The sequence below is a fragment of the Falco biarmicus genome, chromosome 3 (genome assembly GCF_023638135.1).
Source record: "Falco biarmicus isolate bFalBia1 chromosome 3, bFalBia1.pri, whole genome shotgun sequence".
In the NCBI taxonomy this organism is placed as follows: domain Eukaryota; kingdom Metazoa; phylum Chordata; class Aves; order Falconiformes; family Falconidae; genus Falco; species Falco biarmicus.
The window spans coordinates 15,309,234-15,335,168 of NC_079290.1; the positions used below are offsets into that span (position 1 = coordinate 15,309,234).

At 44.9% G+C, this 25,935-nt stretch overlaps 1 protein-coding gene across 1 annotated transcript in view; it reads left to right on the forward strand.

Moving 5' to 3' along the window:
- The first annotated feature begins 1,895 nt into the window (after positions 1-1,895).
- The window catches only part of ADCY8 (adenylate cyclase 8), a 131,236-nt gene continuing 107,196 nt past the window's right edge, over positions 1,896-25,935 (forward strand). Inside the window, 1 exon segment of the mRNA XM_056333347.1 lies at positions 1,896-2,831. Coding sequence (XP_056189322.1) covers positions 1,896-2,831 — 936 coding nt within the window.

Sequence of the window (25,935 nt, forward strand, 5' to 3'; positions counted from 1 at the left end):
AGACAGAGCCCACAAGCAGAGAAGCAGGGACGATTTCATTTCATCTGCCAACAGGGTTGGGGGGATGTGATGGTGGAGTGAGGAGTGGCTCTGACTCCAGACTCTGTCCACAAGACAGTTTCTGTTGTATATATCCAGTGGCTTTAATGTAAATGCTGACAGGATAGGAGCCATCAAAGGTACAAACGTACTCACTTAACACAGGGTGGTTGGAGCCATAGTCCTGGCAGCGACAGCACCATTCTCGGAGGGTCTGAGCTCACCAGGCAGAGGTGCAGTGGCTCCCGAAGCCCCCCTCACCCTGGGCAGGAGCCTGAGCTCCCCACCCAGGCCTGAGGCGGCTTTCCCTTGTGCCCAGGCTGAGGGATGCCCGACTTGAGCATCAGCTCGCACTTAGCACAAGGGATGGACGAACCTGCTAGGCACTGCGGGACAGGCCGGGGCGCCTGTAGAAGAGCAGCTTGGAGAAACAGGAGTGACACACAGAGGAGCCTGCTGGGACCGGGAAACCTGCCCCAGTCCCCCTCCACCCCCCTCCCCGAGCCGCCGCCCGCTGTCCCCCTCCCGGCGCCGCGGCTGCGGCTGCTTTAACCGGGCAGGGGGGTGCGGGCAGCCCCGCCGACGTCGCGGGCATCAGCTGACCGCGCCGGGCTCTGCCTCCTCCCGGGCCGCCCGCCCGCAGCACCACTCCGGCGGCGGCGGCGGCGGCGGCGGCTGGCGGCTCCGCCGTGCCGGTCCCCGCGGCTCCCGGGGCAGCCCCCGACGCTGGCTCCCCGCAGCCCTGCAGCCGCCGCGCTCCCTGCGCGCCTGCCCCTCGCCCCTTCCTCCTGCTCCTCCTCCCCGCTGCCGGGGGAGCCCCGGAGCCGGAGCCCTCCCTGCCCTGACCCGCGGAGAACTTAGGATGCTCCCAGCCGGCTTCCCAGAGCTCTGAGTTTAGGGCGGGATTTTCGTTCCCCTCTCTTTCGCTTTTTTGTTTTAAGGCTTGGGTTTTGGTGGGAATTTCCCCCCGTCCTTCCTTTCTTTTTTTCCCTCCTTTTTTTTTTTCTTTTTTTTTTTTTTTTCTCGTTACCAAGCAAGCCGAGCGTCTGCGATGGATGGCAGCCCCGAGCCCCCGCCGGGCAGAAGCGCCCCGTGAGCCAGGGCATGCCCCGCCGCCGGGGGGATGCGGGCGGGCAGCCCCCGGCCGGCGGTTCCGGCGCCGTGACCGAGGATGCCCGCGACCCGGCCGCCTCTCCCCTCCCGCCCGAGCTCGCAGGGCCCCCGCTGACCGCAGCCCCGGGGACTGCAGCAGCTCCCGGGGACCAGACCTCGGAGCGGAGCCCCGGGATCACCGGAGAGAGGAGCTGCTCGCCGTGAACGGCCTCTCTGCAAGGCGGCTCCCCCCAGCCCTCCGCGCCTCCAGCCTCCGGATGGGGCCGACGATCGCCCGCCGGGCAGCGGGGCTGCGCCCGTAGATGCTCCGCTCCTCCCTCCTCCTCTCCGGACCTGCGGTTCTGCTCCCCCCCTGCTCCCCGCCCCGAGGAGGGCGCGCACCCAGCCCGCCGGGGCGCCGGGGCTGCGCCGCAGCCGGGCTCCGCGGGATGCGGCTCCGCGGGGCGCCGCGGGAGCGGGCGCGGGCGCGGGGCGAGGGCCGCCTGCGCTGAGCCGGCGCAGCCGCCCCTCCGACCCCAGCGGCGAAGCAGCCCCGCCGCCAGCCAAACCGCCCGACCCAGGGACCTGCCTATAAATGTGATCCCCCCCCCACCGCCACCCCGCCGCCGCCACCCGCCCTTCTCCATCCCCTCCCTCCTCTCCCGCGGCTCCATCCCTCTCCCTGCTCCCCTCCCCAAAGCCGGTCGTTTGTGTCCCCCCGCGCCCCCCCTCCGCCGGTGCTCTGCCCCCCGCCAGTCACCGCCATGGAGCTCTCGGAGGTGCGGTGCCTGAGCGACAGCGATGAACTTTACACCATCAACAGGACCCCCCCCGGCAGCGGCAGACCCCAGCGCCTGCTGTGGCAGACGGCCGTGCGCCACATCACCGAGCAGCGCTTCATCCAGGAGCACAGCAGCAGCAGCGGCGGCAGCAGTAGCGGTGGGGGCAAAGGCTTCAGCTCCGAGGAGACCTGCTGCCCCAACCACCACCACCCGCCGCACCACCACCACCACCACCACCACCTCCGGCGACAGTCGGCCGGCCGGAGTTTGGGCGGCGAGCGCCATAACAACGGAGGCACCAAAGTCTTCCCGGAGCGCACGAGCAGCAGCGGGGACCTGGGCTTTCTGCCCCTGGACTGTGCCCCCAGCAACTCCGACTTCTTCCTAAACTGGGGCTACACCTATCGCGGGGTGATCTTCCCCACTCTCCGCAACTCCTTCAAGTCTCGGGACTTGGAGCGCCTTTACCAGCGCTATTTCTTGGGCCAGCGGCGCAAATCTGAGGTGGTCATGAACATCCTGGACGTGCTGACCAAGCTGACCCTGCTGTTCCTCCACTTGACCCTGGCCTCTGCTCCCATGGACCCCATTAAGGGCATCCTTTTGGGCTTCTTCACCGGCATTGAGGTGGTGATCTGTGCCTTAGTGGTGGTCAGGAAGGACACGACCTCGTACACCTACCTGCAGTACAGCGGTGTGGTCACTTGGGTGGCCATGGCCACGCAGATCCTGGCAGCCGGCCTGGGCTGTGGCCTCCTTGGGGACGGCATTGGCTATGTGCTCTTCACGCTTTTTGCAACCTACAGCATGCTCCCGCTGCCACTCACCTGGGCCATCCTGGCTGGGCTGGTCACCTCTGTCCTGCAGCTCGTCATGCAGCTGGTCATCCCCAGGTTGGCTGTGACTTCCCTCAACCAGGTACTGTGGCGAGGAAAGGGTGGGAAACATCCTCTTTCTCCATCACTCTGAGTGAGAGGAGGTGTGAGGTGTCCCAAGAGATCCTCTCCCTTTTAGTCAGGTGCGCAGAGGTTTGTTACATGGAGGGGAGACCACAGGCAACAGGCAACCTTCTCTCCTCCTCCTCAGTCTCCTGCTGCCTATCCCAAGGTTTCACCTCAAGCTGGAGATGGGGACACTTCCTAACCTCTTGGTCTCTTCTCCTTGTACATTCACTCCACTGCTGTCCCTTGAAACAGCTTTGGGGAGAGGAACTTCTGGGGCAAGCGGGGAGGATGGGTCATTCTTCATTCTCCTCCCTTACTTCCAGCAGCAGTCCATGGCATGAGATGACTGCCTTGGCCAAACTCTCTCACAGTGCATCTCTCATTTCACTTGCTCATGCCTTTTAACTCTGGACCTGCTGGGAAGACTGGTACTTTTATATGCGCAGCACAGCTTGAGCTGAGCTACTGGAAAACAGGAGCAAAGCATGCTGCTCTTTTGCAAGGAGACCAAAGCAATGCCCCAGAGAAATGGGGGGTAAGTTCCCCTTGGAGGTTTGATGTGAGGTCCTAGGCTGTCTTTGGAGGGCACCAACAAGCCTTGTTGTCTGGTGGTCACGGGGCAAACATTGTTGTGCTGCATCCTTACAAGTGATGTCTAGGACAGAGTATTGGTTACAGGGGGGAGTGGTGGTGCAGGTCAAACTGCTGAGAGGTGCTGGGCAAGATATGGGTCTGAGGAGTTAAAACCAGGACTAACCTGACTTCACACTCACCTGGATTCTTCCACATGAAAGTGAGAATGCACCAAACTCCCAACATTCCTGCAAGGCAAGAAAACACAGGCTAACTAGGGCAACTTAATCCTGTAGAGTCTTGCATCTCCCTTTCTCCCTCCCTTCCCAGACCACCACAGCTCTGTGCTACCAATATTTCCCAGCAGATTATAATTTCCATTTAGCTGGCTCTGGGGACTCGGAGAGAAGGGGGTGGAGGTACTGTCAGATAATCCCCAAAAAAGGGAGGGTGCAGAGGAATGTGGTGTCGGTGGCATGTTGTTTACGTGATTGCTGGGATGCGCAGCTGGGAAGTGGCTGATCTTGTGCCTGGAAGTTTTGATGACGATGGTTCTTGGGACACATCTGCCTCCTTCAGACCCTGGCCCTCCTGAAACCCCTGCCCATCCCCTTCCTCCATGCACTTGTTAGCTGTGGGCTACCTAACCTTCACTTTCCAGTGGCTGAGCTCACCCTGTTTCAGGAAAAGCTGCCCCAGTGTGTTGTGCCTGGCTGATCCCTATGGATGCGAGACAATTACGCCGGGCAGAGTTGTTCCCAGCTCTTGGTAATGTGCTGATGAATGAACCGCAGCCACACGCTGTGTCCCACTCCCATGCACTGCTGTAGCTGCTAGTGCTGGGTCAAAAGCTGTGAGCTCTGAGTTATGCTGATTTCTTAATTTACTTCCATATCCTATCCCGGAGCTATGAGTAATGTGCTGCTATCTCATTATGCGCAGGTATCACGGCTGTTTAGCTGGTCCACACGCACGCACGCGCTTCCCACAGACATCCCTAACAAAGACATTTCCCAGGCGAGATATTAATATCTTCATTTTGTTGCCTGGTACCTTGCCAGTTGTGCGAATGAACTGCCTTTGAGCAGTGCACAATGAGAGATTACCAGCCAGATGATTGCCTTCATGAACTACGTATATAAATCTCCTTAACAGGATCCGCACAGCTTGCCACACGTCGGGGCTGATTTACACTGGCTCCCGATTTACACCGAACCCACTTTACGCCGCTTAATTACGCGTCGCTTCGGCCCGCGGCCCCCAGCCCGCTGTGGGGGTGGCGGGGTCCTCCCCCACCCCGGGGTCTGCTCCCTCTCTCCACGCAAGGTGGGGTTCGGAGTGGGGGGCGGGGACCCCCCGCGGGGCAGCGCTACCCCCCGCCCCCCCCCCGCGGCCAGCTGTCCCCCGCCGCGGCGCTGTCCGCCGGCGCGGTGCTGAAACCGCCGCGGCGCTGCGCGGCCCGGGGGCTCCCTCCAGCGGCCCCGGCGGGAGCGCGCCCGCCCGCCGCCCCCCGCGCCCGGCCGCGGCTGCGCCCCCGCGCCCGGCGGTGCGCGCCTGCTGCGCCTCCGCCCTCGGGCGCTGCGTCCTCACCGCTCTGCCCGGGGCTCAGGAGAGCGATCGGCGAGCCTGCGCTGCACTTGGTAGCTTTGCACCGTTTTTTTTTTTTTTACTTTTTCCAGAGAACTGCAGAGCGCTTTCAAGTGTCAGTGAATGAGGGCTTTTACGGCTGATGATGGGTGTATAACTACTACTTTACAGGTGAACTGAAGTGACTGTGTCATCAGGGTTACACAGGGAATCTTTTCGACAACACAGGTTTCTTGATCTTGCAGGCAAAGCACTCTCTTTTATTGCAGGGGTTATTTTCCAGGTAAAATACCCCATCTTCCCTTCAGAGAAGCCTTTCAAGACCAAATGAACTATTTGATTACGTATCAATACCTGTGACCATCTTGCTGTGCCTCAGGATGCAGACAGCTGCTTACACTGGACCAAACCCAGGAATTAAAGTAGATAATGAAATAAAAAGCAGAGGGTAAAACGTTGATCATAGTACAGATAATAGGGTTTCCAAAGGTTTTTATGAGACCTAGATTTCATGCAGAGAAAATACTGAATTCAGTTCTGAACAGAAGGAATTGTCTGCCCTGGAGTCAGTTTATTATTGTACTCAATAGTATCCATGGGCATGATGGTTCTGATCCTATATACCACACAGGTATAAATTGGTTATAAGTCTACCTATATTCATAAAGTTGCAACAGTTGATACAAGAGGAAAATCAAGTGCTGTGATCTGTTTTCCCTTGATCTCTTAATTAATCTTAGTTTTCATTGATAAATTTGTTCACAAGCAGTTCAAATCGTTAGTAATACTGAACTCAAGCATGCAGTACTACTGCCTGGTTCAGCTAATTGTTGAAGTTAACAAAATATGCATTACCATGAATACAAATAATGCCCACTGTTTACCATTTTTGCTTGCAGTAACACTTAAGAGGTCATCTGATTTTACTTCCCTTGCATCTCATAATTAATTTGAACCAGGATCCTAGGTAAAGGTGAAGGAGAAAGACTCCCTTGAAATTAGACTTAAAAACAAACAAACAAAGACAGCAAAACAAATGTAGACTCACTAGTTTCAATCCTGCCAAGTGCCCAGTGCTTCTGAGGAGATATGACCACCCTTAAACCCAACTGATGCCAGCCTGAAATGCTGAGCAATGTGCTGCTGCTAAGCAGGAGAGCCGTGGAAAAAGGGCCTGATACCATGATTTAGGTAAAACCAACACTGGTACTGACTCAACTAAAGATTGTGCCAGGAAATAAATGAGAAATGCAAGATCTTACTGGTAAACAAGTAAAGTGCATTAATTTGTGTGCCTGGTCAGATACTGTGCTGGAGGTGGTATTTGCCTCTGACATTCTGCAAAATGAAATATTATTTGTATTGCATTCATTCTTATTTTTTTCTTGGTGATAATACAATATATAATCCAAAATTTCTAAGACTGTATATGTGTTTCAGGCAAATGGGGAAGAACAAACAACTAGGAGCGTCTTGGTGTTATGTAACATAGGCAGATGATAATATAGATATGAATTTTGACAGGCTTGGAATTATGTAAGCTGCAAACATACTCTGGATTTTAATCCTCTGTCTGTGCACTCTTCAGTCACGTGAGTAAATTCCACCAGAGTCAGTAAGCTTACTCTTGTAAGTTACCTGCATAAGGGATAGCTTAAAGGATCAAGTCCTAAATTACACATATTAAATAAGACTTTAAAAATTCATTTAGAAATAGCCTTGAAGCGGGTAATACTGAGACTGGGAAAATTGATTCTTTTCCCTCTATGAACATCTGTCTTTCCAAGTCTAGGCAGTTCTGTGAATTAATATAGCGATTGTTGCTTGCTTGTTTTTCTCCCCAAACCCTCTCTCAGGGTTATTAAAAAAAAGGCAGAATTCATGAAGTCACAAGGAGTCCTGTAGAGATAAATCTGTATAATTATATAATGGCGACTGACAGCTTTTATGTGTGTACTTCAGCTGCAAGTTCTCCAAAATCTGATCATACCTATCAGTATGTGAGTATGTACAAAACACACTCATCACTTCAAAATTTCTGCCAAATGTTTATGGAGTATATGTTAAATCTGTAGGGTATAAGGATATTTCAAAGCTGGCTACCATTTGAGAATCAGAATCAGAACACTCCACCTGTACCCCTACAGTTGCTTTCATAGCATTGTTTACTATTTGTTTTTTGCCAGAGTCCGTTGTGGGTGACTTATAACCTGATTGTGTGATTTTAGACTGGATTATGATCTGCTTTCCTTTTATATCCTGTAGTATCACCTGACCAGTATCAGTGGGTCACAGCATAATTAGATTAGAATTGGATACACTTTTCTCTGAAGCAGCTGCATCATTGTTGTGCTAAGTAGGGCAAATGCATTAGTTATATTTACAATTTGATGATTAATTGCCTTCAGAGAGCTCCTCCAAAATGGAGGAACTCAGGCAGAAACATGAATGAAACCTGCTTTTATCTGTGAGCTTCAGCCTACAACAGTTAGCGTGCTTGTTCTCAGTGAAAGTTACTTGCTATTTGTTGTGACTTTTTTTCTGCTGTCGGGACACTTCTGGGTTGTTTTTAAGGTTTTATTTATTGCTCACTTGTTTTTCACCATGGCCTAGAAAGAGGCATATGCTCCAAAACAGCAGCATCTAATGCAAAATAATCACACACTGGAGCAGCATACTTACAGCTGACAGTTAACAGCAGATCATGCTGGAATGATCCTTATTAGCCTGTACAGAAAACTGAAGGGGATAAACATCTCTAGTCCATCCTCTTACTGCACTTCTCAACCCTGTTAATGATGTGACCTGAAGAGGAAAGAGAAAAGGGCAAAACTAGAATGGTTTAATGGGTTCTTCTCTTTCCAGGGGGCTGAGAAGGTGGGGAGTGGAAGGACTCCTTCCTCCATTTTCCTCCGTTCAAGAATATCTGACTAAGCACAAGAAAAACTTGAGTGTTTCATGTAAAAGGTATAATTTAGTAAACAGAAAGGAATTAAGCTTTTAAAGTGATGCTTAGGTTGATGGAAACTCCAAACCTGAAAGCCCTTACACAGCTCCTGCCTGGCACCCCATCCCTGCAGGCACCTTGTTAACATCACATTGCTTTGAGTGCAGTCTTGTGTTTAGCTGCGCTTCTGTTTCTGAGCATCCCATGAAGTGCCTCAATAACTTGATGTTAAAGTTATCATCCAGCCTAGCCAGAATCAAAAACTCTTGTAGCAGAAATGCATTCTGCAGTTATACAGCACACACAGGGCCTGCCTGATGTGACAGCCAGGTGAGAAGGGGCTTGTGCTCTTCCTCTCTGTAACAAATGCAGTGATGAAGATGTTTCTGGGCTGTGGCAGACTAAGGTTTAAATCCCTTTTTCTCCAGAAAGGATTGGAATCTACTTCTCTTACCTCACCAAAGAGTTTCCAAAGCAAACCTCCTCCCATTCCTAATACAGCTGTTCTTCTGGGAAGATAAAAGCTTAAGATCCAACAGGCCAAAAAAAGAAAGACAATAATCCTGACTCTGTAACCAACTGATTAAGGAATTCATCTCTGGTGGGGTCCTTGCTGAACATTTTAGTGTTTTATATAATGCTATTAAATCATTCCTTCAAGCATGTGTCCCAACAAGCAGACTGTACAGTCTGGTCCCCTTTCTCTGACGTGACGAATCTTGAATTTCTTTTTCAGAGTGGTGCAGCCTCCCCAGAGAATTTTTCTCCCTCCTTATCTGCTGCCCCTCCAGCTCCTGAAAAGCAAATATATAGTCTACAGGGAAGGCATTTCCTAGGGAAGCAGGAGATACTGAATGAGGGGTGAGCCTCCAGTCATTGAGCTGCTATGCAAAGATATATAGCTATTTTAAAAGATAACGGTAGTCTGTGTTCAGCTTTTGAACAGAAAGATACAGGCCGTGCCCTCAGGGGTAGAGAGGAAGGGGGCTTGGGGCTGAGAAGCCCAAATATAGGGGAAAAGCTTCACAGTTATCTCTAAATCCTGGGATAAAATGAGGTTTAAGATAGAGTCCCTATCTTAATAGTTCCCTCCTAGCTAGCTCTCCTCCCATTCACCACGCTGGCTAATTTATATTCGATCTGAGACATTAAATTCTTTTGGCATGTTGTGTAAGAATCCGTAAGAGCATCGTGGCATTAAACATAGGCTCCTGGCTTAAGCTATAGTAGTCATGTGTCTGCAGATGAAGTGCATAAGGACTCTATTTTGTGGCTTCTGAGGTTTTTTTGGGTGTGGTTTTTTGGGGTTTTTTTTGTTGTTGTTTTGGTTTTTTTTTTTCTGTCTAGCCTTCCTTCAGAGGCAAACTCTGTTTCATTTGCTTTATTCTTGGTGCAGTGCAGCTTGTACCCATCCCCGACGCAGAAGGGACTGTAGAGTTGCAATCTGGCACAAGGAGGGAGATGAATGTAAATCGCTGAGTTAGTGGTGCAGTGAATCTTGAGCATTTTGGTACCAGCTCACTCATTCAAACCAGTGATAAAAGAGATCTGGCTGGTCAAAAGGGATCAACCACAAAAGGTATTAACTAGTTGGCATGTCATGGAACTAAGGACCTTGCTAAGTGATCTTATCAGGGCCTGACTGACTCAGCGACTCCCAAGGTTTGATTTTAGGGACCTGATTCAAAGCCCACAGAGTGTAATATAAAAAAATCCCACAGACATGAGGACTTTTAGGTGAACTAAGAAGATCACTTCTCAGGACCCTCTTTAGGGAAAGGGTTGCTCTGAATCCTCATTTTTTTCTGAAAGAGAACACAAGCATGGCCATCCAGCTCCTCCAGGAATCTCTTGGAGTGAGCTCTGTCACTCTTATCTCTCCAAACACACAGGTCTGCAGACAGAGATACCACTGTGGTGCTGCCTAATCTAGAACAAAAACCATCAGAAAATGTACACAGGGCAAACTGCACAGTCAGTCAGCCATTGGCTGACACAGTAATATTTCATCATACGAGTTTTGTTTATTAGCAACTATTTTAAGAAGTGTTGCTATTTCATTTGCCAGTTTCTTCTGCTGCAAGGTCTCATGCAGTCAGCCCTAGAGGAGAAAAGAAGGCTGCTGGGTTGATTAATTAACCATTGCCGCAGTCTGAGAAACAGCTGAAGCATAGCAAAATGTAAAAAAATATGTGCAAAAGAAAAAAAATCTAACCCAAGCCAATTGGTGGTTTTTTTCCACAACCTCAACAAATAATTGTGCTTCAAAATACTCTGTGTCGGTGTTACAATTTTATATGACGCTTTTAGTTTTAATCTAGAGAACAGTATCCCCTGGTATAAATGAAATACTATTTGAATGAATTTAATGATTTAAATCTTTTACCTCCATTTCTTTTTCGATTTTGATTTAATCATTACTTTATAGTTTTGGATTTTTCTGTATCTTTACTTTCCTTTGTTTTAACATCACAGTCATTTAAAAGTAAAATACAGAAATCCTCCTTTACTGAAATCAATTGAATGGAAGCATTCAACAGTAGCAGAATCCTAATCAGGAAAATCAGTTTCCTTGGAAGGATCTGATCTCTGGGCACTATATTATTTTTCCTTCGTTAAAACTCTCCTGCTTCCTTTACCTGGGATCTACTCAGGGATGGAGCTATCTACTCTGTGCTTCTTGCTTTAGGTCTAACACAGTAGAAGCATCATGCACCAATCCAGACGTATCATCACAATGCAAATAAGAAATAATAATAACCAGGAAAATTAATCAGCACAGAAGAACTACATGATATTATCCTGTGTACCAGGTGTTTTATAACTCTGGAGTAAGGATCTTAGGTAAATAAATCACTTACATCTCATAGGAGTTACTCAAAATGTACTAGATCTAGTTATACACATTCGTTTATCCTATGATTCTCTGTCATATGTGAAAGTACCTCTAATGCTTATATATTAGTAGTAATAATCTTCATAAGCATTCTAGATAGGGTTATAACTGTCACAGAAATCATCCCACACATGCCCAGTATGGATATAATTTAATGTGCCAGATATGCATATTCTTGTAGAAGGAGTGATACTCACCGCAGATTTCCGACAGGGACTGGGAATGAGGATCATTCCCGTTTCATCACTACATTTATTATCGGCCTGTGCTGACCCACACACATCACTTTATGTTTCTGTGCTTCATTTGATTTGAAAATTTGCCATTCTCAGTTGCTGTAATACATGACTAATACGTTCAATTGCTTTGAGCTTTTTGTGCAAAACATGTCCATTATCTTCCATGATGCACCAGAATAGGAATACTATTGACTTGGGTCAGCCATACACATTTTTTGTTAAAAAATGAATACAGTGAACGTACTGAGAATGTCTGCATATAGCTTTACTCTTTCTTAGAAGACCTGGTTCTACATAATTCTCTTAAAGGCTGGAAGGTATGTCCTATGAGGAGCAGATAAGGACTCTGATTTTGTCTGGTTTGGAGAAAAGGAGGCTAAGGGGTGACCTTGTTGCTCTCTACAGCATCCTGAGGAGGGGATGTGGAGAGGGAGGTGCTGATCTCTTCTCCCTGGGATCCAGCGATAGGATGCTTGGGATAGACCTCAACGCTGCACCAGGGGAGGTTCAGACTGGACATTAGGAAGCATTTCTTTACCAAGAGGGTGTTCAAACAGTGGAACAGACTTCCTAGAGAGGTGGTTGATACCCCAAGTCTGTCAGCGTTTAAGAAGCATTTGGACAATGCCATTTAAAAAATGATTTAACTTTTGGTCAGCACTGAATTCCTCAGGCAGTTGGACTAAGTGATTGTTGTACATCACTTCTAACTGAAATATTGTATTGTATTGTATACTGTTCTGTTCTGTTCTGTTCTAACTTCAGCCCTATTAGCAGTGACCCCAAGATCCCTTTACATTAGTCCATCTGTGCTGAGGGGACTTTAAAGTAGATGCCATATAGTTTATACAAGGCTGTGCTTGCAGTGCTTGGCTACAAAGCCAGACATCTCCTTAGCTGGCTTCCTGGTGACCCCATGCTTCTTGCTTTCACACCCATGCAGTGGACCAGTGTCAATGAGAGGAATGGAGAAGATTCCCCCATGATTAATTTGTTGCCTTAGTAGGTCTCTGCTATGACTGGGATCCATGGGTCCAAACTGCCTCACCTAGAACTGAGGGAAAACCAGTGATCAAGTCCTGATCCTTGTGCAAATGTTGTAAGCTGTTGAGCAAGAAGAAATCCCTCCTTCCTGGGTACTGAGTGAAACTGAAGACTGTATGTCTCAGGTTGAGCTCTCCGCTGCTCAAAGGGTTAAGCAGTTATGACACATTTCAGGATTCAGCCCAACCCTCTCCCCAAAGGCTGTAGCTATATTAACTCCTCCCAAACAGGGTGCCTGCGTCCAGCCTGTGAGGTGAGAAAAGCAAGTCTATGATGGCTGCCGAAGTACGCATGGGAACTGTGGTGGGAGATATAGCTGACCAAGGCCAGAACAGTTCCTGCGACTGCTCTGGTGGTTTAACAACACAGATGATTGCATTCCAAAGATGTTCCTCAATGCTGTCTAGCGCACTGCAGGGATGCAGCCTCCCTGCCTGCCTGTCCTCTTCTGAATTGCAATGAAGCTGAGTGGTAGGTGTATACTCGATGTGCCTGATCATGTTGCTAAGTAAAGTTGGTCCAGTTCTCTTTAATGTCAGTGATCTGGACAATGGGATCAAATGGACCCTCAGTAAGTTTGCAGACAACACCAAGCTGGGGGGCGGGGGGGAGTGTTGATCTGCTGGAGGGCAGGAGGCTCTGCAGAGGGATCTGGACAGGCTGGATTGATGGGATGAGGCCAGCTGTATGAGGTTCAACCAGGCTAAATGCCGAGTCCTGCCCGTGGGTCACAACAACCCCAGGCAGCGCTACAGGCTGGGGCAGAGCGGCTGGGAAGCCGCCTGGGGGAAAAGGATCTGGGGGTGCTGGCTGACAGCTGGCTGGGCATGAGGCAGCCGTGTGGCCAGGTGGCCAAGAGGGCCAGCAGCATCCTGGCCTGTATTAGAAACAGCGTGGCCAGCAGGGCCAGGGCAGTGATCGCCCCCCTGTGCTCAGCACTGGTGAGGCCGCACCTTGAATGCTGGGTTCTGTTTTGGGCCCCTCGCCACAAGAAATACACTGAGGTGCTGGAGCGTGTCCAGAGACGGGCAACGGAGCTGGGGAAGGGTCTGGAGCACAAGTCTGATGGGGAGCAGCTGAGGGAACTGGGGCTGTTCAGACTGGAGAAAAGGAGGCTGAGGGGGGACCTTATTGCTCCCTACAGCTGCCTGGAAGGAGGTTGTGGACAGGTGGGGGTTGATCTCTTCTACCAGATAACAAGCCACAAGACAAAAAGAAATTGCCTCAAGTTGCACCAGGCAAGGTTTAGATTGGATATTAGGAAAAATTTCTTTATAGGAAGGGTTATGAAGCATTGGGACAGGCTGCCCAGGGAAGTGGTAGGTCCCTGAAGGTATTTTAAAAGTGTGTAGATGTGACACTTAGGGACATGGTTTAGTGGTGGGCTTGGCAGTGTTAGGTTAATGATTCAACATGATGATCTTAAATGTCTTTTCCAACCTAAGTGATTCTATGGTTCTATATAGTATCCTATACTTGAAGCATTAAGGGAGTAGTATATCCCAAAACAGACAGAGAAATTTATAGTAGGTTCCTGCAAGTTCTGAAGGTCCTTGAGAGCAGCCAGGAAAAATTGTTCTTTGAGACTTCAGCAGAACTTAAGTCATATGAATCTTGCCCAAGGACATTGCTATAAAATTTTTTTTGACATTTCCAGAATGTAGCTAAATGCCTGACTGATGCTATGGTATTTTCCTTGTTCTCCCCAGTCCTGAGAATAAAAGCAGCTTGTTGACAATAATGGGAAAAGAAGAATTTATTGTATGTATTTCATTTGTGCTAACATAATTGCTTTTGTTTGGTATGTTTCACTAGCCACCTGAGAGGCTACAAGAAATGGTAGAAGAAGACATGAAGTGTTCCAATTTTCTATATGATGGTACAGGATGATAGGGCCTCCAATAATCTTCTTATAATCTTAATAGCTCTTCATGCTTAGAAATTATTTTTCCAATGATTTATCACTTTCTTTCCTGCACAAATGTTCTTATGTCTACTTACTCTTAAGGGATAGTTATGTGCATTATCTGATGACAGCCACTCTTCTTTGCTATTCCTCCACAGTGGAATATCTGCTGTAAGCATTCAGTTACTCCAAATTGCATAACCAATCAAACCAATAAAACTTATCCTTAAAGATTTTATCTTTAAGGACAGGACTGTTAGAGGTAATGTGACTTTGGAGAAGGAGTGTAAAATAATGCATCTTAACATTATGGCAATTATTTTAAAGACAAGGAAATCACTCATAAGCATAAAGATGGGTATAAGTTTTTTGATCACCTGAGTCCTTGAAACTTAGTACAAAGACTGTAAGGTAGCTGTTCTTTCCTCTTCAAGCAGCTAACAAAGCTTTTGCTGGCCAGATTGCTTTCCATGGCACCAGAACATGCCAATTTCCTTACTGGATTTGCAAATAGTCTATCCAAGTGTCATGTATTAAAGAACTCTTTTGATGATATACAACAAGGAAGTTCATTTGAGATCACTTCTGGTTTTCTTCTGCAACAGAAGACTTATGTAATTAAACTTGACATGTTTGATTTTTTTAAATCCAAAAGCAACCAATATTTCTAATACAATTGGATAATACCCCATATTTAAATTTCTAGAGGTTCAAACCACTTCGTATATGTAGATATACTTGTATTACATAGATATAAATATTCGGCAAAGGCAATGCTGTGGAATTTCATGCTTTATTCTTTTTTGTTGTAACTTGCTTTCAGGTTCAGTAATTACATTTGCAAGTCAAAATAATATTTACTATGTTCCTAAAGTTTGTGTATATCTAAAGAGAGTTTATAGATGCAATTTAAAAATGGAGAATACACATACCATTAATTAAGAGACATTTTTTCTAATTACTATAATTAAAAATTTAAACTATAATCTGGGAATCAAACTGTCATCTTCTGGCTAACAGCAATATGGATTCAGCAGTTGCAAATTTGCAGAGAACTTGCAAGGTTGCTTAGTCAGATCTTAGTGGTCTTTACCATAAAATGACAACTCAGGAATCTCAGACAAAAAAAGAAAATGCTAGAGCATTCTTCAAGTAAGGAAAAGATTAAAATTAGAAACCATAAACACACACAAAAATTATCACAAACTTTGCATGAAACCTGTCGTCTACAAAACATGGAAGGATAGGTGTCCATAGCAATTATTCCCAGTATAGTCATCTGGCATAAAGCCCATTTTTCAACGTGATCTAGGGGCTCAAAAGCACACAGAAGTAGCAAGTGAGATTTCCAACACTCCAGAAGCTAAGGGACTCCTTAAATCACTTAAGTGGTTATGAGAGTGTCTCATGGGACTCCTTAAGTCCCACTAACTCCCACCAGACTCAATAGAGTTAAACACTATTACATGGTGCAGACAATGCCAAACTGGGAGGAGTGGCTGATACACTAGATGGTTGCGCTGCCATTCAAAAGGGACCTCGGTGGGCTGGAGAAATGGGCTGGCAGGAGCATCATGGAGTTCAATAAAAGGGAAATGCAAGGTTCGGCACCTGGAGGGGAATAAGCCCATTTACCAGTACAGACTGGTAGCTGAGCAGCTGGAAAGCAGCTCTGGGGAATAGGCCCTGGGGATACCAAATTGACCATGAACAAGCATGTGAAGGCAAATGGCCTCCTGGGCTGCATTAGGCAGAACATTTTCAGTGAGTTGAGGAAGGTGATCCTTCCCCTCTGCTCAGCCCTAGTGAAATACACCTGGAATGCTGTGCTCAGTGCTGGGTTACCTAGTACTGGAGAGACATGGACATACTGGGTTGAGTCCAGAAAAGAGATGTGAAGGGCCATGTGACAGATGAGGAAAGGCTGAGAGATGGGATTCCTCAGCCTGGAGATGAGAAGGTTCAGGGCGTGTGTGCTTGCGGGTAATATGATTAACATGTATAAATACATTACTGGGGACAGTGAACGAGAGAACGCCAAACTCTTCTCAGCAGTGCCCAGTGACAGGATGAGAGTCAATGGGCACAAACTGAAACACAGTAAGTTCCACTTAAACATATTAATACTTTTTTTACTGTCAAGGTGGTTGGACTGACAGGTTGCCTGGAGATGTTGTGGAGTCTTCATCCTTAAAAATATTCAAAATCTGGTTGGATAAGACACCAAGCAACTTGCTCGAGGTGATCCTGCTATAAGGAAGGAGATTTAACTATGTGGTCTCCAGAAGTCCCTTCCAAACTCAATTATTCTGTGATTCTGTGATAGTGGTACAGGTATGGTTTCAAATAGACAGATCCAAAGACCTGCTGAGGATCTGGAGGGCAGAAATAATATCTCCAAATCCAGCCTGAAGCAAACACACAGCCACTGCAGGGCACAGCTCCTGTGATCTCAGCATGAGACCTGGTTTAATGTATGTGCCATGCCTTCTGCATTCGCTTCAGTCCATTCCAGCCTTGAGTCCGACTGTGGGACATGACTGCAGGCCTGTATCCTAGAATCATAGAATCATTTAAGTTGGAAAAGACCCTCAAGATCATGGAGTTCAACTGTAAACCTAACCTTAACAAGTCCACTGCATGTCATCACCTGACCTGGTGCATCACTTCTTCGTGAGAGTTGTTCTGTGGGCTTATCGCTATGATATGGTTCAAAACTCAAAGCAGCATCCTTGCTTTCCCCATCCCCATCTGGTGACATCAGGCAGTCCCAGAACACAACTTTATAGCAAATGTCAAGCACACACACACTCCGTGCTTCTTTTGGGGAACAATTCTGTCTTCACCTGCTAGATCTCTGTGGGGTGCAAAATCATAGGGGGCAGAGTTTTAAGAATATCAGTAATACATGTCCTTTTTTTCCACCAGCAACAAAACCTCCTCCACCAGCACCAATCATTCCATTTTTCCATTTCAGGTGGTCAGGTGGCTACATAAATGCAAGGAGGTATCTGATATGCCTGTGTGTGAGCTGTGGTCTCACTACAGCTTTCACAGGAGTTTCAGCTGATATGAAATCTAGAGGCAGGTTTACCCTTAGGCAGTCTACCAATGCTAGGACAATATTTTGAGCACCTGATACTAACTTTCTTTTCAAAAAACAGAAACTAGCCTTCTCCCAACAAAGTGCTGACGATCTTCAAGCACACTGTTTTCAGTTGCAGTGGATCCTGCTCGTTTTCACTACTCTTGTAGGATAGGTTTGCTCTAGAGAAAAGGAAGGTAAAGGGAGACTGTGACAGCCTTCAAAAGTGGAAGGGGTTGCAACAGAGAGGAAGAAATCAATTGTTCTTTGTTTCATCTATAGCTATCCAGAGATGATGTGCTTAAGTCATTATAAGGAATATTTACATTAGATAGTAGAAGAAACCTTGTAACAATAACCTAATAACAATAACTTAAATAACCTCATTTTTCTTGGGAGACTTTACCCTGAGGTATGATTAAGCAGTTTAAAGAGGCAGTTGTTTAAGAGTGATTTATGTAATATCCAGGACCTGGAGCATTGGTTAAATGACCTGTCAAGGTCATCTCATGCCCTACTTTCTATAATTAAATGATACTGACTCCTAACTGCAGCTGTGATGCGAAGTGTTCTCACCCCTGGTTTCCAAAGAAATAAACCATTCTGGATTTCTAATGATTGCTACACTGAGACTGATGGATTAGTCTGAACTAGAAATGCCACAGCTTCAGGTATTTATCTCTGTGGTGTGTAAGAGACATGGATCAACCATTAGCCAATAATATTGCTGATGGTGCAAGAAAATGACAGAATTTAATTGTCTCTTCCAAGAGGTTTACAACTGGTGAAAGGACTGTGTTGTCAATAAAGTCTTGTTGAAGGCCAAGAAACAGAAAAGAGAAAATCTGCTGAATAAGGAGGGGCCATTTTTACCCAGCGAAAAGTATTTTTCAGGTCACCATCAGCTCATTTAATCTGACCATCAATCTTCCTCCTCTTATGTAGTAAACCTGGTCTGATTTGTTTTATTTTTATGTAGACAAAAAAATATCAATATATGCAGCAGATCGTCATTATTGTAAATTCTGTTAATTTAATACATTTGTGATGCATATGCCACTTAATTACGAAGAATAAGAATTTTCCTGGTTGTCCCTGCTCTAAGCAAAGTATGTAAGCACCTGTGTACACTAAAAGATACAGATTTTGTCTCTGAAATCTTTGGGACTACAGCTGACTTTAAAACTGGTCTTAGATATATGGTACATATGAAAATAATGGGAACAATTTAGACATAAGTAAATATAGAGATTATTTCATGCTTGCTGAGTAGCTGGAGCATTGTTAAGAGGTGGAAGAGTCTTGGCTGTTCCTTTGCATCTATATTCACCTCACACACTGGGAAGCCTCATGGGATAGTTTGTCTCTTCCAAAGTTTCTCCATGAGTAACAGCCGCAATGGGTCCATTAGACCTGAGGCTGCTTTCTGTTACTGGAGTAACATAGCATCTTTCCTGGGGCAAGCATCCCACCCTGCCAGAAAGCAGAGAATTGAGCTTTTACTGTTGAACAGACACAAAATGTTTCCTTCCTTCTCCAGTAAAGGAAAAGGCCTTAGCAGCACACAATTGTAATTCAGGGAACATGGTGGCTAATGTTCTTTTCAAGGGCAATAAACTCCGACCTTGCCAGCATATTTTAATCATATTTTTCATGTTGTGAAGGGCAATTCAGTCTTTTAGCAAAATGTCTTTATTTCCAGACTACAAATCACTATCAGCCATTCAGAGCAACTATACAGAAATCCTTAATGAAAGATTTTCAGGCAACCATTTCTACTCCTGTCAGACACAGGGATCTCTCTGAAAGATGAGTACTTTGCAAATTGATACTGGGTGTTCTGCTCAGGGGATGATATAAACATGTGAAATACAGGTGCTCTTGTTCTCATGAAAGTAAGGTGGTAGGTAGAGGTAGGTCATCCTGTTTGGTTTTGTTTTTTTTTTTTTTTTAATCATGATAATAATTTTGAAGATGTGCACAGAGACAATTTTTGGATTAGGATGCATTTTTCCAGGAATGTCTGGATTATCCTATCCAAATCCAGTGGTAAGGCTGTGTTCCTGCAAGTCCTGGACTGGACTGGCTCCTGAGCTATCACCTCTCACAACTGTAAGTCCTGCAGATCAGCAATGTCTGCCCTTGTGATCCAGAAAAGAGTCTTTATGGACTACTGAGGTGAGTAGGAGCCCTCATCTCCCAGAGGAGGGATTCTGCAACTCTGGGTGGCAATGACTCTTCCATTATAGTTTCTAGTTGAACTTAGTGGAAACCGAAAGCTGAGAGCTACCATATGCTGCCCACATGCTATAGATATCTTCTGAATGTTAAATATCTCTAGGTAGCCACATTTTCTCTTTTGGATGCCACCAGATTTGTACCGGTCTAAGAAAGGCAGCTGTACACATACAAGTCTGAGCTGCCCAGAAATGCAGTAGTTGCGCATCTTTGCTACTAATTAGAGAAAGAGAAAAAAATGTGAAGGTTTTATATATCTGCTAAGAACTGACAATTTTAAAATACACACACTTTTTGGTTCTCATTAAAGAAATTTGTTAAAACTTTTGTGCTTTTCCAGATTTGTATTGCCTGTCTCCAGACACTGTTCCCAAATTTATGTATTTCTTTTTTTAAATATCATCATGAGGTATTTAGTCTGACTGGTTCTACTTTTTTATTAACATTTTTTCTCCTTAAAAAAAGAATAATTGGCATGACTTAGAGGTTTTGTCTTTTTTACAAACTGTTTGCAGAAATAATACATAGTAACATGTCAGAAGACAGGAAGGCAGGCCAGAATGTATGACAAGAGTTATTTATGATACAGGTATATTGTGTGCTTGTTGCAAAAGCACGTTAGTTTTATGCTCACGTAATGATTAATCAAGCTGCCTTTAACAAATGGATGTGGATGTTCACAAGGAAGGCAACGTGAAGAAGTCATTTGAGCTTTTTCTTGTTTTTACGCAGAATTTAATCCAGCTTACACATGTGGTTACTGTACAGTGTTGGCCATCAGATGTCAGCTGAATATCCGCAACTGCCATGTTTGTAGTGCCATCTATAGTCATGGTTTTAATTGCTTTCAGCCTTGCACTATCTAAACAAAAAGAAAAGAACTTGAGCAGTGGGGCCTGGCTGGAGTCTTATTTTCCTTTAGGAACAGAAATTCTAATTTTTTGCAGTTTGAAGCATTTGTACATGCCTTGGAAAGGGTATACTTGGTCAATGCTAACTGGTTGGGAGGCAGAACTTAAGCTCTAAGAACTGATTTTATCCTTTCAAACTGTTATCAAGAAGGAGACATAAGCAATTCCCTAGGCTATCTGAAATGCTTCATTTCACTTGAGTACTGATAGCTAACAAACTAAGATTGTTGGAGGAAACTGCTTGAAAAGCTGTCGGAGCCAGCAGGTGTATCTCCATCAAACAGAATAGGGTTTGGCTCAAGCATTAAACACTAAAATGTCTCAGCCTGTCATTAACTGTGTCCTTTCTCCTTGAACCGTTTCACAGATTTAACTATTGGTGCTGTCTGGCTTTCAGAAAACATCAGCCAACTGGGAAATCAGTTTATAAAACTGATTGTCTTTGGTTTTCTTTTTTGAGGCTCAGAAGTAATGTTCTCTCCCCTGCCTGAAATTCCAGTAAGCAATCCACCTTGTCAGCTAATTCTTGACTTAAATTCTGGGATGTTTTTTGTGCCATAAACCACAACGTTGTCAGCCTTGGTGTTCGTACCCCAGCATGTCCAAGGCCACACACAATTTCTTTGCAAGCACTCCTCTGCTGAGTACTAAGAGAGCAATGTTTATGTATCCTGACCACTACTACCTTGATCTAAATAGGAGGTACGTGAGCTAAATAATCACTAAGACCAAACACTGCTCTGCCCAGGAAAATTTCTCTTTGAAGCCAATGAGCTTCTGTATAAGCAGGTTAAGACTGACCTTGCCCCTGAATGGGTGTCTTTAAACAACCCGAACTGCAAAAATGTGGACAGCATTCATGTCTGTGCATTGCCTCAGACCCTGTATGAACCTATACACGGTTATCCTGATGTAAACTATCTGGGGGCCTTCTCTTGTTAGTTTATGTCAATCAAGATTTAATAGTCTCCAGCAGCTCTCACTGGTATCAGCAGGATTCATTATTCAACATCAGAGACAGCAGTTGTTTTGTCTTGTATCATTTATTTAATATTCCATGAACAGTCCAGTTTCCATTTCTCATGCTTACACAAGCAGTGAAAACAAAGACATGGCTTGTATTGTCAAGCAAGGAGAATTTGGCCCACGGTAAATATCAGGGTTTGATGTTAATCTCATCCTTGTTTTATACCAGAATAAGCCACTGCTTTCAAAGGTATTAGTCCTAGGTCACACCAGTGTCAATGCAGAATGAATCCTGCGCTATATGCCTCCTCTCCTAGCAAAGGGGCAGAAGAAACCTAATCCTTCGTTATTTGTTGGTGGCGTATTCTGCCAGCCAAAGGACTGAATCAACTTTTTCCCACAGCACTCTCTGTACTTTTGATGTTAGTCTGACTTCTTCTAGCTCACCACACTGAAGCATTCACCATGACTAATAGCAAAACAACACCCACAGGTTTCACAAAGGAAAACGTTTGTCCTCGCCTAACTCTCTGAGATAAAGTTTTAATCCAGCTGGTCTGGAACGTGTAACCTCTCATGGCTTTTCTCTGGTACATTTCCACTTGCTTCCACATCCCTTCCCTGTTTTCTCTCCAGCATAGTACCTAACTGAGAGTTTAAAAAAGTTGAGATAAAGCAGACTGAAAGAGAATATTGAGTAATGTTAGATAGTTACTAATAAAATTCCCTTTTAACCTTGAGTGATTCATGTCTTCCACTGTGCCTAAGCTGCGTGCAGCTCAGCTCTGGAGGATGAAGACTCCTGGGCCCTATTGCCCCTTCCCCAACCATCCCAAACTTTTTCTTGCAGGTTCACCCATACCTTCATGGGCTTACCGTTTCCTGCAGTCTCCCAAGGTCGTATCAGTTCTCAGTGTAGGATGCCTGAAATTCTGTGTACACTGGAGTCAGACTGCTATCCACTACCTGTAAGCTACCCAAGATTTCTCCAAAGTAAGGGAAGGCCTTCAGGAGCCATGAGTCCAGCGTTGGCATCAGGGGTAGCTGAGAAAGTAGGTGTTCAGGTTTTTTGTTGATTTTTTTTATGTTTTGCTAGTAAAGGACTCTAAAAATGGTATTGCTGTGTTCTCTCTTTTCTTGGTTTTCAGGGTATCCTCACAGTCAACAAAAAAAAGGAGATGATGAAGGGAAAAATAAACAGGGAATAGCAAATTGCTTTAATTGGGGTTTTAAGGTCACTTTTCCAAAAATAATTTAAAATGGAAGCAGAGTAGCCATAATGGTAAATTTGGAAAGAGGAGCTATTTTCCATAATATTTCTGGGTTAGCAAACCTACAGCTTGTTCTGGGAACTGTAAGCCTATTCTTGTCGGCTCACACATCAATCATCTGCAAATTCAATGGGCAAGCTCCATCTGTAACGACACCTGTGCAAAATGACAGCCACTTACAGGTGCGACTGTGGGAAAAACTTCGCCTTGCCATTAGCCTTTAGTTAAAAATGCTGATAATAAAGTGTAAAGAGCCTTTGTTTCCAGTGCTGTTTTGGCTTTTTTGGGGTGAATAGTTTAAAACAAGAATAGCTGTGGGGGATTTGTTTGTTTGCCAGCAGGTAAAAGTGATTAACACAAACAGCTGATCAGTAGAGCTAGCTTCCCACTGGAGTAGAAGCAGGCTTGGAAGGACAAGGGTTGTTTGGAAAAGGACACTTAACACTATTATATTTCTCATGTCTTTTTCATTATTAGTATTTTCAGTATTATAGTTAAACCAATTCACTTTTTAAAAGATATTAGTCTCACTCTCACCCAGGCTGGCATGGCTTTCATAAGGCTGCCTTTATTTCTTCATAAAGAGTCCGAGAGTAATTTAAGATCATTATGTTTTGCTATTTCTTTCTTTTTCCGTTGTGACACCAAAAGGGGAAAATGATTGGCAAAATCTTGCCTCTTTATTCTACCTGTGGCCACAGCTTGATAATTCAGAGGAAAACACACATGGCCTGGCTTAACATAGCTAGGAAGAAAAATGAAAAGCTTCTCTTGTGTAGTCTGTTGTTACAACTCTGCAGAGTGCACCGGAGCAGGGTTGCTTGTACAGAAGGCACAACGATTGCCAGCTCCGTTGGGAAGAGACACAGAGTCCATACTGCAGGTAATTGCTAGGACATGCATACATTTGATCAGATGAAAACAGCAATGAAGTGTGTCAGAAAAGATGAACTGCTGTCAGCCCCACAAACGTAATTATTGCTCACTCAGTTTTGACTTTCAGCTTCGAATAAGAGCCATTATCTAGAGCAATAAAAACAGCTGTGCAGAACACCACCCCAAACTTACTTAACAGAAATGCAGACTGCTTAGTTTTGTTTTCCTTAAAATGTAGTTAAACTCTTTCCAATGCTGCAGAGCAGCTTAGATGATTTTATTTTCTTTTCCTACCACTACTCCTAATCAGTTTTATAATCTGTGAAGGGAAGTACTAGGAGCTCTTCTGCCTTGGCTATCTTGCATCAACTGAGGCAGAACTACTGAGATAATTTGAGGAAAATTTCCAAAAGTGACTTTCACTTTAGAGGTCCTAGTTTTAGGGTGTCCAGGATCACCTTAAGACTCAGTGGTGTTCTCAGACATTTCCAGACTAGGTATCAGCTGGATTTTTTTGTCACTGAGAAGTTATTTATAATGTCTATCACCTGATCCCCAAATACCGGTACATCTGAATTGGAAGACAGTTGTTTACAATTCAGATATCCACATATGTAATTCAAGGGGAAAAAATAGAATTTGGTAAGGGTTGCTTCATAACCACCACCACCCTCCCCCCGAGTTATTTTTAATTCTGAATATCTAGGATGTTGTGTGGATGCTTCCCCTTTTCAGATTTATTTCTTGTAAAACTTTGTATAGATGCTGTAATTTTTATTAGGAGTAATTTATTTCTCTAGTGGCCTTAAATGGAATGTGGCTTCTATTGAATGTAATTATTTTGGTATTTGTTTTGAACAGTAAATGTGCAGCTTGTAGGGGAGATCGACTTCTGCACTGAAGAAATGTAGGCAAAATTTTAGTGTCAGACTGAGAGCTTCACGAGTCTGAAATATTCAGACTCGTACAAAGTTCAGAAAAGGAAACCACACAGCTCCCTTCTGAGTGGTGACCAGGGGAATACCATCGCTTCATTTCCTAACCCACCCTAACTGCCATGGGCTGCTTCCAGTGTGTTCTCAGTTGTGCAGGCATTTGTATTGTGCCTTGGTTTTTTGATGTTTTTTGTGGGTTGTTAAAGGATCTGGTCCTGGTTAGACAGCACAGGTAATTTAAAGTAATTGCTTAGTACATATACTATGGTTTCAAGGGTACATATATTTGGAGAAGAAAATAGATTCCTGTCTGAGCCTTTTACATTTACTTAAACATACCAAATGAGGTGACATTTTTGGACAATAAAATAATGACATCTGGAAGGTTTGGCTTTAGATTTCTCCTTGTAATTACCCTGCAATGCAGCTGTCTCAGAGAAGAGGAAGAAGGTGCCTAAGCAGCACACAGAAAATACTGAATAGAGAGGTATTTTCTCATCAAAGCATAGCTTAGTTCTTTCTAAATAGGAACATTTCAGGTATCTGTAATATAGCATCCTGTGTGCAGAATGATGACAAGCGTGCTGTGCTGCTCAGCGCGCAGGAGATGTGATCACCGGATTTCATTGTGGAGTTCAGGATCAGTTCCTAGATGAGGGTCGGAGAGTTGAGCAGAGTACCCTGTAGCAATGGAAAACACTTACTAAAAATTGAAGACCCTCTCTGTTTATTCAACTGAATGCACAGGCTATGACTCTTCTACTGACATTGTTCCAGACATGTCTAGTCATTTTAACATCTATAAAAAGAAAAGCACCAAAAAAAAGTTATCCAAAGTCCCAGAATAGATAAATTATTCTTTTTTTAAAAGTAAGATTATTCCGGAATCCTAATTTTCAGGCAAACTCAAGGGGATTTAGAGATGCACTGAAACTTATTTGCCTTTTGGGGCTGGCTTGATGGCACTATCAGGGTTATGTATTTGCTTGACTGCTTCTGTGCATCACTCAAGTGTCAAGCCTTATGTGTCTGATGTGATATGATACGATTTTCCTGAAAGATCTTTTGTACCACACCACATTGCAGAAGTCTTGCCACAGGTGATAGCTGACTTACCAAACTGTATGGGTTGAGCTGCCTATGAACAAGTTAATCAGACATTCAATTTTCTACATTTCTGATGGATTCAATGAGAGGACGAGCAAGAAGGAAATAGCTATTTTTCTAACAGCAAATTAAACTCCTGTTCGGAATATTAAAGATGCATATTTCTCAATTCTGTCTTGAACTAGAACAATTGATTTTATGCAAACGTGTCATTGTTCAGAGGGAAAATGGTCTTTGTTTTCTAAATCATTGTCAGTGCAGGAACAATAGGCATGTTAGGATATTCTCCAACAGGATGGAGACAACCGTGTCTGAGACCAGTTACTCTCATTGAGGGTAATCTAGTAACTCTTTGGGATACACCCTCTGTTTTAATAGGGCCAACATGCTTTGCAGGCTGCAGTTTTCACACACATTAAAGGCCAGCCTGTGTCCCTAAGTACATAGTGAAGTCCTCTAACACCTGCCTTGGAAACAGCAAGACCAGACTCAGAAGA